Source organism: Ischnura elegans, chromosome 7, assembly GCF_921293095.1.
Source record: "Ischnura elegans chromosome 7, ioIscEleg1.1, whole genome shotgun sequence".
Lineage (NCBI taxonomy): Eukaryota > Metazoa > Arthropoda > Insecta > Odonata > Coenagrionidae > Ischnura > Ischnura elegans.
Window position 1 is genome coordinate 113851551 of NC_060252.1, and position 15641 is coordinate 113867191.

At 38.9% G+C, this 15641-nt stretch overlaps 1 protein-coding gene across 1 annotated transcript in view; it reads right to left on the bottom strand.

The window, feature by feature from the left end:
* Positions 1-12716, bottom strand: part of LOC124162041 (probable transaldolase) — a 38726-nt gene extending 26010 nt beyond the window's left edge. The window contains exons 1-4 of the mRNA XM_046538373.1: positions 12471-12716; positions 12258-12381; positions 5508-5615; positions 3905-4036 (exon numbers count right to left, since the gene is read on the bottom strand). Of these exons, the coding sequence (XP_046394329.1) occupies positions 3905-4036; positions 5508-5615; positions 12258-12381; positions 12471-12570 (464 nt within the window). The 5' untranslated portion in view covers positions 12571-12716. The remainder of the gene's footprint in view (positions 1-3904; positions 4037-5507; positions 5616-12257; positions 12382-12470) is intronic.
* Between the last annotated feature and the right edge of the window lie 2925 nt (positions 12717-15641).

The window sequence follows — 15641 nt, forward strand, 5'->3', positions numbered from 1 at the left end:
AACAAACAAGTCTAACCACAATGTGATGCTGGTCATTTGTTATTTCATGACAATTTCGCCTATAACATGTAGAATTAGAGTCAAGCCAACCTTTCAGGCGACGCATGTAATAGACGTGATTTGACCTTCGCGGTCATTTTTGAGTTGTCAAACCTTGAGTTAAGTGGAATGCTGTCTTAAAAAATGCTGTCCCGAAAGATTCCGCTAAAGAGATATTTCACAGTATATTTAACCCTTTCACTGCTGTGGACTTACCTTACTTATGTCCGCACTGCAGACTGCTGTGGATGTACTTTTTCTTCCTCCCTACCATGTGGTCAGCACTTTCGCCGAAGCACTTCGAAGGGTCCCTAATCCGGGACCCTATCCCCAACCAGCTCACCCACGCAGGACCGTCTCCTCGACAGCAGGCAGCCTACCTCCCGAAAAGTGACCGCTCTGACTGCAATTTGAAAATCAATCAATCAATCCGATCATCAAAAAAAGATTGTTTTCATCGCACTCTTGCCAATAATGCAATCAAATACGTCTTTGAAACGTGTTTCTGCAATGAAAAACACAGATTTTGTTAACTTTGCTAAAATGACCATTTTTCTGGTTGTCCGAAGCCACGTTTTTGTGATGGCAGGTGTGATTGGCAGGAGTGCGATGAAAACAATAATTTTTTGATGATCGGATTGATTGATTGATTTTGAAATTGCAGTCACAGCGGTTCTTTTCGGGAGGTAGGCCCCTGCTGGTAGGGTCGAGGAGACGGTCCTGCGTGGGTGAGCTCGTCGAGGATAGGGCCGCGGATTAGCGACCCTTCGGAGGGTGTACCACGCCCACTAATGAAGTACCTGCTCCATGGGCCCACGAAATGCATTTTAACCTTTTCGCCGCATGTGAGGAGAATGTTTTCGGAGATAGAACAGCAGCGAAAGGGTTAAAAGAGGTTGGCACAGAGAGGTCGGGAATGCTTCGCAGTTTCTCCCTTTCCACCTGCCTGATGACTGTCGAACATTCTGGAGACAAATAGGAGCACAAATGGCATCAATATGGGACTTCCCCAAAAGTCGCGCTCTCGCTCATTATCTCTTAGACTGTCAACATCGTGCAGCCGCTGCTCCGTGAAGACACTGTCGATAGCCAACGGCCCTGGCCAAGACCTCTTGTCGACGACACGCTTCACCTAACTCTACTCTGCAGTCGAGCTGTACTTCTAGCCACCCAAGTAGCCATGTTCTGAGATGAGTAAGCCAAAGCTATAACATGTACTTTGGAGGTATTAATTAAATGGACTTTACTTAAGAAATGGCAGGTCTTTGGTAATTTGGCCACATGGCAAAGAAGAAGTAAGAAGGCTCCTGATTCATCCAAAGTCACAGCATCACACCATCCACTTTACTACAAAGGTGGAAAAGGAGCATAAATTGCCCTTCTTGGACGTCATGGTGAAGAGAAAAGGGAATGGGAAGCTTGGGTACAGTGTATATAGAAACCCTATGCACACCCGCCGCTACCTAAATGCTGCATCACTTCACTCTCCCAAGCCAGAAGACCTCACTAGTAACCACACTCATTAACCGAGCATATTAAATATGTGACTCAGACTCAATTGTCGATGAGAAGAAGCACCTGACAACAGTACTGCAAAGAAATGGACACATGGTCCTGAAAAGGGCCAAGAGGTTAATGAAGGGCTTGGAGGAAGATTCAAAACTGGACCCAAAGGCTTATGTCACCATTCTGTCATGTCCTTGCAGTAAATAGTGCTTTAGCAAAACAATGTTTTGTACCAAAGATGAAACTTGGGTTCACTACCATACCACGGAGACAAAACAACAGTCAAAGCTGTGGAAACCTTCTAAATTCCCCACCACCAAAGAAAGCATAGACAATTCTTAAGGCTGGAAAGGACATGGCATCAGAGTTCTGGAATGTGAAGGGGATTCTGTTTGTAGATCCCACTAGGCAAACAATTACTTGAGAATACAAGGCTAACCTCCTCGACAAATTGCAACAAAAGATAAGGTTTAGCAAGGAAGTAAGTAATTCCATTTAGTCAATGCAAGTACAAATGCGCCGTCGCCATGGCAAAATTACTCAAACTAAGGTATGAATTGTAGACACACCCTCCTAATTCACCTAATATGGCTCCTTCACACTTCCATCTCTTCCCAAAACTTGAAATTTTTCTTAATGGACCAAGATTCGCTTCAAACAAACAGCTGATAGCCAGAGCTGAGAACTATTTTGCAGGCTTGGAGGAATCTTATTTCCGAAATGGGACCAAGGCACTGGAACATCGTTGGACCAAATGCATTAATCTACAAAGAGACTACATTGAAAAATAAAAAAAGTTTCAGTGATGTAGTAATTACTTATTTCAATTCCATTCCGAGAACTTTTCCAGCCACCCTCATGTAAATAAAAGAATAAAAGTATTTCCCAAGAAAAATAAGAGATTGTGAAAAGACCAGATAATTTCAACAGGGAAAATGGGTATTCACTCCACAGCACATTATTCCGAAAGAATTAATGTGCGCAAATTTGAGGATATTCCTCATTGGCTGAAGAGAATTCCATATATATGAGAGGACCACGACATTTTCCCATCCTTCACCTAAGGACGCCAGCAGGAAAGCTGGCAAAGCTATTATGGATTATTCAACAACATGCACAGACTCAACCTGAAAATTGACGTTGAATTCACCCATTCATCACCACATAAATCTGTAAACAAACATCACCACTGATTTTTTCCAATCTTATATAATGCCCAAAGATGCCTCACAAGGCACTGAGAGGAGTTTTGTGGAGGATGAAGAAAAAGAAAGAGGTTAGATGCCTAATACATATTCAATCAGTAGATTCTACTACCTCTTACTACTGATGCTTCAACAGTACAGTATGGTTGAGACCTTTCCAAAGCTATTTTCTGAAGAAAAAAAACTGCTGAGCCTTCGGTCAATGAATAAGCCCTCTTATCCAGTGAAGCCACTAGCATGACTCTCCAAAATATGTTATGAATGTATATCTAAGGAACATGCACCGGAATTTTAATGTATAACAATTAAAATCAGACAATATTAATACCACAGATTTGTGACAGAGGAGAAATGAAAAAAGGAAAATGTTTAAAGTTATAGACTTCATATTAATGCATGCATGTCCATTCAACCATGAGACACTTGCAACAATGGGATTCTTGCTATCTTAGAGATTGTTAAATGGATAGTAGCACACATTAAGCATTTTTATACTTATTTTCATAAAAAGTGCAAGTCCTACATAACAAAATGTAAACATATTAATAGTTAGGATACACAAATGAAACAGCTAGCATTACTGTCTATTCTTAACTATCACAAATCTTAGTTGAGCTTTCCAAGCTAAACTCTAGCAATTCACACACTCCCAACAAATAACTGAATATACAAGAATTGCCATGAGCAAAATTCCCCTGGACCGGGAATCGAACCACAGACCTTTGGCTTTCCGCGCAGACCACTACGCTATCCAGGTTCTTCAATTCCCATGGCAATTATATCGAGGCTCATGGAGACCATGGCTCAGGTTCGGTATAATTGCCATGGGAATTAAAGAACCTGGATAGCATAGTGGTCTGCGTGGAAAGCCTAAGGTCCATGGTTCGATTCCCGGTCCAGGGGAATTTTTTCTCACAGCAATTCTTGTATATTTCACCACCATTCACATGGCAGGATAAGAAATATTACAAATAACTGAATATTCAGTGAAATGTAACTCCATTAATGTTTGAGCTATTCTGAAATCAGTTTGAAAGTTCATTAACAGCCAAACTTTCCAATCCTATGTATGTATTACCATTGGAAGAAAGTGACTCCACACAATCTCCTCCTAGACCAGCCAACATCTTGCCTCTTAGCTAATCTGTACGTACCTTGCTGCTTGAATGCCTTCCCACGTTGATGCAAGCTTGATTAGAATGCGCTCCTTTTTTATTCCCAGTTCCTCATACAGGCTGATGAGCTTTTTGGCCTTATTGATGCTCCCCTCCTTATCAAATGACAACCTAAAATTAAATGTACCCAGTTTAACGTATTAATTAAATGTTGTACGACACCTGAGCCGTATTGTTGTCCTCGGTAAACAGTCATATTGTTTCAGTGTGAAATTGGACTTTGAAAGAGTAACACGGCCTTGAGGATGGGAGACAAGTCATCTCTCGAAACGTCGGCTTATACAAAAGAATTAACCTGGCTGAGAACCCGAGAAGAATTCATCAATTATTCAAATGTTTATTCACAAAATAAATCTTTGATTTAGTCATTTAGAAGTTCATTCGTCATTATTTATTCACAAATTAAGTGAGCGAAAACATCACAAGCTACCTTACCTGCTAACCGAATTGATGACCAGCGAGAGGTAGATAATAATTAATAGTCGTGTAGAAATGGCAGAATTGCATTATAGAGGGACTGAAAATGAAGAGGATAGGCTTAGAATGCAAGAGTTCGTGAGCATCAAACACAACACAGCGAGCACGACACCATGAAATTAAACGATTAAGAAGCCGTGCACGTGTGACCCTGGAACGAGTAGTAGCATTCAACTACGATAGGGTTGTAGGTTATTAGGCCAATAAATCAGCAGCCATTGGGAAAATTAAATTCATTTCTCAATATTGTAAGGCGTTAACATACAGCGGTGAATCTACTAGATTATGTAGTGCTAAAGGAAAAGTAAAATTACCTCAATGGGTTCCACCACCAAATCCATTACATTCACTAGTAACTGGAATGGGAAATGATTCTAAACCTTTAATGGTCAAAATTCAAAAAGGTGAGTTGTTTTCAAATAACTTCGACATCTTTGCATATTTAAACACAAACAAAAAAAGTTTATCAGAACGGATTAAATTGAAGAACTCTATTGTAACTGAGTTGTATTTAATGTAAATGAAGATATTATATCAATTTTTATCGCAAGGAAGTTTTATTTAATAACCATATTTCACAGTTATAGGCCAAAAATGGTACTGACAGAAAAAAATTGTAGTTAGGTTCGTATTGGTTGACATAATTGCCTGCAACACAATGATGACATAAAAGTGGTTGAAAGACAGCAGGAGTATTAAATCAGACTTCCACAGATATTCTATAACCAAAATTAGCTGAATCAGTTCAGCCGTTTTCAATTTTTAGCGAGAAGAACTAACTGCAATTGATTTATGTACACACAATTACGAAGATGATACGAAGATCACCGGGTCATCTGGTACTGAATATAAACATAAAAAGCTAATTGAAATAATATTTCGTGCTTGAAAACTTTTCCTTGAGGAACTTCCAAATGGGTGGTTTACAACCGAACAAACAAACGAGATAATGGAGCGTGACACTTAAGCTAAACTTAATTTATCCTTAATTCATTCCTATCCTAAGGGATCAATTCTAAACTTCTTTGACCATATTTGAAAAGACAATTTCCTGGGTGGTAATGCATTAAAGCATGATGTCAGAAGCAGGTAATTCTTAACTTACCTCGCATCAACTTCAGTTGAGACTCGTCCAGGAATAATTTTTAATATTTCCATTCCAAAAAGTACAAAAAGCATATCTGCAGCAGCTTCCACTTGCTCTTGCAGATTCCTAAAATGTATATAAAATAGGAAATATAAGACAAAAAAGTTAACAAAGAAAAATATTTAACATAATTTGGATAAATATCCTTGTAAGACACATTCAGTTGTATTCTGTAAACCCACCCAAATCCTTCATATTTACAGTTTTTATTTTGTTTCTGTGGTATTTAATGAAGTTAAACCGGTAGAGAGTCATTATCAGGCACAATATAATTGAGTATCAACATATTTAAAGAAGGAAACGGGGGATTCTCAATTTTATAAAATAATAATTCCCCCAGTTTCGGTGACTTTATTCCTGTTCTTGTATTTTTTGATCGCCGAAGAAAGCTGTAAAAACAGCGTAACTAATCGGAATCAATACGTTTGGTAAGCGGTGGAAGTTTTCAGATAATTTTGCGAATACATCAAGGTGGAAATACCAGTTTTGTTGAGCTTTCGAATATTTAACCAGTACATCAGACAGTTTAGAAAATAGGCCGAAAGATTCACCGAAATATGGCATGATTCGGTGGTCGAAGATACTGCTTGCAAAGAAATTTCTCCCCATGTGAAATGTAATCAGTGTTCGTCTACAACATCACACCGTTTATGGGCAGTTCTGCAGACCTTTGTTGACAAACCACTTGAATAGTACAGATTCCGTTTGTGAATGTTCCTCTTGCCACAAATATTTTTGAGTGCTAGGTGTTCTTAGTTCGTTCACTACTGCAAGAATTGTATCTTTCTTTAATCTTATGAACTACCTAAATGACGAGATGCCAAACCGGCTCCGGACATCAGTCTCGAAAGTCCAGCTACTCTCACACTCATCTGTAATTGCCGGCCTCGGTGGCGGCGGGGTAACGTTATCGTCTACCAAATAAGAGGTCGCGGGTTCGAGTCCCGCCTGGGTAGGTTTCAACGGTCCAGGGCATGGTTGTTTGTGTACGTTTACTTGTTACATTTGTTGAACACCCCGGTGTAAAATGGCCAATAAGAGCTGTATCCGGAGGTTTGAGAATAAAATAAATAAAAAATAAATAAATAATTTTTATGTCCAAATATTTAAGTTTCTCGGATATGATGCACTCATGCAAACCACCTGACACTATTATGCCCCTGAGACCGAGTACACTCCACCCCTCCTTGCGAATAAACCCCACCCCTAAACCACACCCCAAATCTCCATTGTCGTGTGATTGGGCGCATCCAGTCGATGGGATGGTAGAAGTTTTTCAATCGCTCTCTTCTGCTGAATGCTGAGGCCCCATAAATCAGCCCCCTGCCTTGGATCGTGCTCAAAAAGGATGCTCGGGTGCATTGAGTTCACCCCTCTCTACACAGTCTGGAGAATTGTTCGGGGTTGGGGGGGTAAGGTTGCCAGGTAAGAAAGGCCCACGTTAAACGTAAACAAAATGCTCCTATGAAGAAAGGAGCCAGAAGGGAGGACGACACTGACAGACTCAAAGGGACAATCCCTTGTTTTGGTGTTTCGAAGAAAGTGCTCTTAGGTTTCTGAGCTCCACATGCATGTGACAACTGTTGCATGACTAGGCGAGGGTGTGAGGTGCACTTTGGAGGCAATGATTGGCCTCAATCCGTGCTGGTTCTTCGGCCCTCCTTTTCAACTGTCATCGGACAACTCTCGCCGGCCGGACTGTAGTCTAAGGGTTTTCTGGAGAGGGATTGCGATCATATAAATATTTTCCTTAATGTACAAAATCTTCATCTCCTCTGGGAAACATTACCCTAGCCCGTTTACATACCTATGATAAATGCACCGCATGGGAATGGAGTATCGAAGAAGCATATGCTGCGTCGTCAAATTAGGAGCGGGATGTTTTTTTGACAGAGGAGCTTTTAATCATTGCTAAGAAATTCAAAGGATCTCAAACATTGCATGTGCTTATGATGACCACTGCTTTTTTGGATTAGTGATTTCTAAACACGAGGAAGAACATGATGTGAAAGTGAAATTTATGCACCCTTATGAACCTGCCAGATCATTTCACTGGCCTTCACAGGAGAGAGAAGATGTCTGTTACGTACTCATCAGCAACATCATATGTTCTGTCAGCCCTCCCATCACCAAAGGTTCTGGAAGAATGTACTTCTTCAGTGAAAGTGAGGCTGACTTTACAACAGCAGTTCAGCCGGACTCATTTCACCTCTTTTTGAAAGTAAATTTTATAATTTAAGAGTATTATTTAAATAATGTTACTTAAATTAGGATTTCCATTTATCCTCTAATACACAGCAAGAGTCTAATGTATGTTGATACCATTTTTCCATGAACTAAAAATGGGTCAACTCCAGGAAAAGAGCATCATTTCACAGTTTCTGAGCCATTTGGACTCTTTTCCCCTCAGCTGCCACAAGCAAAGTATTGTTCTTAAAAAAATTATATGAACAAGAGCCACATTCACTAGACTACATGTTTTGGTCTTAGATTTACCGACCATTATTTCAAATATATCCTCAAGAAGGTATGGATACACTTATACAAGTTTCCCTGAGAGCACACGAAAAATTGTAGACGTATACATTTGGGATATTCCTAGTCTACAGGTAACTTAACCGATGGAAGTTACCAGTAGACCATAAATATACGCGATGTACTACTAGCGCAATTGGGATATTTCAAGTCTACTGGTAACTTAACCGATGTAAGGCTGTAGACCAAAAATATACGCGTGATGAAAAGCAAAGAAAACATTAGTTATTTCACATAAATATCATGTCATGTATATTCATCATGACAGGTAGATTCCAGAGAGTTACGCCTGAAACAGCTAATTATAAATATACGCGATATATAATACACGAAAAATTGAAGGCGTATACATTTGGGATATTTCTAGTCTACAGGTAACTTAACCGATGGAAGGCTGTAGACCAAAAATATACGCCATGTACTACTACCGCAATTGGGATATTTCAAGTCTACAGGTAACTTAAATGATGGAAGTTACCTGTAGACCATAAATATACGCGATGTATTACGATACGCGAGCCGTATGCTGGAGATGATAACACAGTTGGTCGTCTGCAGACCACGTTAGTGTATTGTTTTGATTGTTTATGAGTTGCGAGCAGTTGTGAGAGCTTCGTTTGTGATACGTGTTGGTTATTTCCAATGTAAAGCAAAATATCCGACGATAGAGGCTCAGAAGCCCTCATATTTTGTATTATTTACAATATTAATATCTGAGTAAGCGCATAAAATATAAACTGGAACAGTGGTTAAACCAAAAAGTCAGTAGCATCGTTGTATAGCAGTCTGACAATGAGCCACGGCCGTTGGAGGTGGATACGTTAATTGTAAGTTGATGTTATCGACGGCGCCTCATCCATTTATGTAATTAGAACAATTTTGATATTTTCTAATGCCCGCTATGTTTTGACAGTCAATAATTTCATCCATTTCTTCGTAGGTACTGAAAAATTCACCGTTAAGGACTGCTTGTGCTTGTATTATTAGGTGAACACCAGAGAATACAACTTAGTTCGCTATGCTTGGAGATTTTCGGTTTTTACTAAAACATCTTTTGTGCCAAAATAGTGTTATTTTCATCGTGACAACTCTCGTTAATCTACTGCTGGCAATCACAGTGCCAGTGGTTGTAATGCACTGTGACAGTTAAGTTTGACAAGGTTGAAAAACATCGGCCAAGAGTTGTATTTTCAGATTTCCAACGTGATTGAATTGTAAACAGTGCTATTACGCTATCGATAAATTGACAGTTATGTTAATGTCAGTGGCGTGCTATCCTCCGTTGTTCACCGTGGGTATGACATATATATCACGATCAAGCTATCAATATCAAAGCTGTTTGTGAAGTTTATTTTTCTAGTATATCAACGAATAGCAGTGTGAAAAGTCACCTGTGCCACTTGAATGGACTAATTAAGTCTCCAAATCGGTGAATATATAGTATTTTTCATCATAACGAGCTCTGTGATTGTAAGTTGTACGTGATTAATATAAGTATGGTAGTGACTTCCAGTTTTTGATGATTATATTTGCCTATTTCCCACTATGTTTTTATGGTGTGTGCTAGTATATCGTTTGTGGATTTACCTATATTATTGAAATACGTTGTTGCTTGTGTGTGTGTGTTGGCAGTGGAACCGATTCGCGATCTCAGATGTGAATTGTGTGCATACACTTGCTGTGAATTCGTATTCGTCAAACCAAGGAAATGGTGAAGCTTTGTCACATTATCATGAAATAAAAGTTTCTTTCTACAATAAGTGCATGTCTTGTGTTTCGTTAACTGTATATTGCTTTTCATAGATAACTGCCTAAAAGTTATTTTTCATTATTTTAGAAAGCGTTTTCTTTTGCTCCCTGAATTGGCATTATTGCTTTCCAAACCCCGCTACATACACGAAAAGAATGCAGAGCAACCGATTATTTGTTATTTCATAGGAGTTCAGTGTTTTTGTCTGTAATTATAATTAGGTTTAGTGCTTAGGAGATCCTGATAAGGTTCTCCTAAGTATTCGTGATGGGTTTTTAGCATTTTCGGAGGGATAGGAATACCTTCTCCGCATAATTGCCATAAATTCATTTCAGTTGAAAATAACACATATTGCTACAAGGTTAGCAGTATGAAATGCCTGTTTTTGTAAAAAAAAATTACGCCTACATTTGGTATAACCGTAGAACAAAATTATCATAAATGGGCGACATTTGCCCCTAATGTAGACCAAATATAGACGTCTACATTTGGTATAACCGCAGACCAAAATTATACCATTATAAGTTACCAGTAGACCAAAAAAGGAAGACATTTGCACCTAATGTAGACCGAATGTAGACCTGATGTAGACCAAATGAAGTCGCCTACATTTGGTATACGGCAAACCATTAGGTTTGCTGTATACCACATATAGATGTCTACATCTGGTTTACATGTGGTATTCTGCAAACTTTGTGAGCACTCTCAGGGTTATTATCTTACAGTATGTGTCCAAAATCCCTCTCATGGAGACAGAAAAAAAGTAAAACCTGAAATATTCATAGTGGCAGTCAAAACACCACCATTTTTATTTCACAGTATATTCGAGCACATATATTACCTTCAATTAGAAAAAACATTGGATGAGTTAACTACTCTGCCTTTTGATATAGTTCTGAAAATATGAAGTAATGTTTTTGAGCTAAAAAAATCAGTTAATTCACAACTGTTGACATCATTTTGGCTGACATAACAATCCAAGGGGAATGAAAGACATTACTATGGAAGCTATGTACTTGGATAGACAAGGGGTCAAAATTTCATTCAAATATATTATGTGGTGTCTGAGTTATGAATTTTTACCCAGTGCCCTGCACTCTGGAATTTGACTCCCACTAGCGCCACTTCTGAGCAAACATCTCAAACTTCGACTCCTCATATCTTGCAAACTATTTTACATGGGTCATGAGATAAGTGATAGTAGCTGGTGACAAAAATTTCATCAAAATCGTAGTCTGTGGGTGCCATGACTGGGTGAACTGACATGCAATGACCCACCGATCATGCACCAGCAACGGCAAAATGCTGGTTAGTTGCCGGACATTGTCACTGTGGATCGCCAGCGTCGGCTCAAAAACATATCGTTTGACCGGTAAAAATCCGGCGTGTGTGCAAGCATCGCTTAGCCTGTAAAATATGGGACGATATTTTACTGGCCGTTCAAAATCGGTGTGTGCAAGGGGCCTTAGGTATGTGTGAAGTGTGGGTTTAACATGGAAATGGAGGAGCGTTGGAATATACGTGAATGCATTTTCAATGTTTATTTTTGTGAGTTACTAAGTGCATTGTTGTTTTCTTTATATAAATATCAGTTGTGAGAATCTTTCAATAGACAATACATTTGTTTTTAAGGTTCAAGTTATTAATTAATTTTCATCCTTGAAAACCAACACAGGACTACAAGTTTAAGCCTTCATCTCCATGACCTCTATTTGACCTACCAATGTCTCAATTCAGTTTTGAGGGGGAGAATGAAACAGGTCTACACACATTATGTCTTATAGCGTGTTTAACTGATACCTTCATAACTCCCTATTTCAATGAACACTGATTAACCAGCTGGATTTCCTAAGAAATAGTGGTCACTGAAAAAATTGGGATAACATCGAAATCATGATGGATATCAATGAAATAAAATTCCCTTGATGAAACATAACGTGCTACACCTACTTTAAATGAGAAAACATTTGTCTCCCAATGCTACGAGAAATAGTAATAGTTGACCCTTTAAATATCAGCAAAGCATCATAAAGGTTTGCACAAATGAGATCTATGACATTTTAAAAATTTAAAAGTACCACTTATATAGTGAAGTCGCAAGTTCATAATAGAAAACATTTCAAAATCAATTCTGAGTGTATTCGGAGGGGATTTAGGTCCTTACAAAGAATATCGTAGAACAAACAATTTTATAACAGGTTAAGTTCCCCGAGAGAAGACGGCAGTACCTTACGTTCACGCATGAGATTCTAATGCTGGTAATATCTCATTCTCGGCAGAGTTGTTTTACAGATAACTACAAGAATAGGATCAGTAGGCATACTGATTGAAATTACGTACTCTACATAGAATTAATAGCTTAGCCGGTACATTGAAAATAGCATTCACACGAATCAAAAGAACTTATGACGGTGCATACAAACCTAGACGTCTTCTTTGCGTAATCCACAGCTTTTTCTATCAGGTGTTTGTACTGCGGCATGTTGGCAGCAGACAAAATAAGCGATGGATTTGTGGTTGCATCCGTCGGTTTGTACTTTTTCATGGCTGAAAATACATGTACATTCAATAGAAAGGATAGCGAAATACACTAATTTCAGATAAAGAAAGATAAGCCGTCTCATTCTGTAACAAACCTTCGAAATCGCCGGTATCGGCTACCACCGTAGTGAATTGTTTAAGCTGCGCGAGCGAGGACATGTTGATTTTCTTCGGGTTACACTCGACTTCTGCCATTCCTTTCAAAATGAAACAGCGTGATGTAACTGACGAGGGCTGACCTACAAGAAGGCAACAAGAAAACGGAAAACCGCAAGTCGGCCTGTTGCGAAAGTTAATGATGCAGGAATACTTCACTGCACGACTGCACCACAACGTTGCCAAGTTCAATTGATAAGAAAATACTCGAGCGGCCGGGGGGAGGGGGAAACGGCGCGAAACGCAAGGTGGCAGGAGTGGGGGAGGAGTGGAAGAAAAAAACAAGGAAAGGAACGGTGGTAGTGATTTCGGGTAGCTTTAAATTTCAATGTTAGTTTTTATGTAAATACATACCTAAATTCTCTAAAAAAAAAAATCAAACGATTTTCGCGATCGAACCTCCGACGGTGGCCGCATAAAAAATTGACATGACCGCCACATTCAAACCTAATCCCTGCATGCTCAACCCTAACATTAACCATCACTAGTATTGAATCAAGTATATTAAATCAATTCCGGCATCCCAAACACTCTTATCAATTTTCATTTGGAAATAAAAACACTCGATCGTGAAATTAATAGTATTTGAGATATAATTAATGGTTCGTTAAATAATTGACGCTTAATATATATTTTTTGTTTCTCAGATTTAAGCGTACGCTTAAAAATATAATTATATGTAATTTCCACCTTGCAATTACTTTCATTAGTAACTTCTTTTAGAATTGGTAATCCATTATTATATATCGTGATCTTCTTTGAAAGGTAGTTTTGTAATTTATTATCGACCTGAAATACTAACTATAATTGTATAAGTTTAAGAAAATAATTTTAAATACGAGCAAGATGTAGGTTTTATTCTCAACTTTCTGACGAAATTGCTCGATAAAAAAGGAGAGTGTCATTTGTGCAATTCTTTGCCGTGACCACGGTTGCCAGTGGATAATATGATAGTAGTATAGTAGATAATATGGTATAGTATAGTGGAGGTAGTGGTGATTGGCGACAAGCGCGGTTGCATCGGTTTCCTCCATAGAAAGAAAAAAATTGTTATGTGGACTATTCTGGACAGGACAAACTATAATTATAATAGCCATTATGATGTACAATACACGGAGAAATTAATCCATTCGTCAAGAATTAAATTTAACTTTTCATTGAGTGACTGGCATTAAAAAATCTCATTATGGTCGGAGCTTACCAGAATGTTTCAAATAGTGATGTTTAATATTTTCAACGAAAAAAATGTGTCTTGAAAAACGGCGTTTCTGCTCGCGTCCTTGGACTACCTATACCTATAGTATAATTGGTCTGTGGAATAGAAGATGCATATCATCCATGAACTCTTTTAAGAATATAAAACAGCAAATAACCAATATTGCGAAAGCTGCTTGTTCATCTTCCCGTCATTTCACATAAATGGTGTCAAAAACTGAAAGTCATGCATAACGTATTCCTTTCACGCGATGACAAGCAAAAATGGACGCAGCAGACGATGGTTCATAGATACATGAAAATGGCAGAATTAAAAGGATGGAAAGTGATGTGGACAAAAATGTTCCTGAATCTCAGCATTCAGAAGTTATATTTGGACATAAGAGTGCTAAAAAAGGTGCTCTCGATTGCAAATATCACTCTTAGATTTCGCACGCGCTGAGTTTTCAAGATTACTGGTTAGGTTGATTGTTTTGGTATTTTTCCTTCATATACTTTTTTTTCATTTCAGTTTCTTCGTATTCTCTTTCTCAAATTCTCCAAAAGAGCCGGTCGAAGGAATTTTTAAGTAAAAGAGGGTAGTTTATTGGCGCCCTTTATTCTGTAGAATGGGGTAACGATTGCATGCATCAATGTGGAAGGTTACTCGGGATTTCCACCGGGTCATGTTCTCCAACTCCATCTCGGCCGACGCGACGTTTCGATGAACGAGTTGTCCATCGTCATCAGGCTGAGGTGGAGTTGGAGAACCTGACCCGGTAGAAATCCCGAGTAACCTTCCACAATTCTATACGCCGGGAAAGCCTGCGATAATTCTTTGCATACATGGATGTTTTTATAGTTGCTGCCTAACATAATATCACCTAATATAGAATGTATTCCCTAACATTTTATTACCAAATATCGTACATATAAGTTTCAAGTTTCTACAGCTTTTTTACGCCAGGAAGGGGCAGGAATACTCACGGCCGGTTGCGGTAAGCAAAGCACTTGACGGCGCTGCGGCGCCAAGCAGAAGGGGGTGCATAATGGGCCGAGATCGAAAAAAGCTGGCCAAAAATCATATCTTCCATATTTTTACTAGTAGCTCGATAAAATCTTTCCAACAACTATTTTTTATTAGGCTATTAAACATGAATCTGATGAAATTTTGCGGGAAAATCACGGGACAAGGAAATCAAATTTAGAATAAAATTCCCTGGATAATACAAACAGTCACTGAGATATTTCACTGGAAAAACGTACCTTTTTATCGTTCCGATTTATCCTTCACTACCATTATCCTTCACACTTCAGCGCAGTAGTGGTAGTTTGCAGGGGAGCAGCTAGGAATTAAGGCTGGGGGGGGGTTATGCGCAAACAATACTTACGGGTGTGGGGGTACTCCATATCCACCAGGGTAAGCAGGAGTTGCGGGGGCCATCCTACAGAAAATTTTGGAGAATAATGGTTCAAATAGGCGATTTTTACGGCTTTTTGATAAATCCTCACACTATTCTATAAGTAATACTCATCCAAATAAGTAAAATGGATTAAACTTAAAAATTTCCCTGAGCTCTGGGGGGGGGGGGATTTATCCCCCAACCCCCCCCCCCTCACTGCGCCACTGGTAGTTTGGCCTCAAAGCTGAAATTTCTGGATCTAGGGATAATAAACCCTGGTTCTTCTCTTCCGTAACACAAGTACTGAAATCCTTCGTACTAACGAAGATAAATTGACTAATTTTCTCGGTAAAATCGTGAAAGGGAATATTTTTCAATCAAATTGAAATAAGCATTAGTGGAAAACCCCTTTGTGCTAGCAACTTTGTAGAAATCGGTTGCGCGTAAGTCGAAGAGAGAAGCGATCCTCAAAAGTACAAAAACCCATTCATAAACCGAGGCAATAAAGCAATA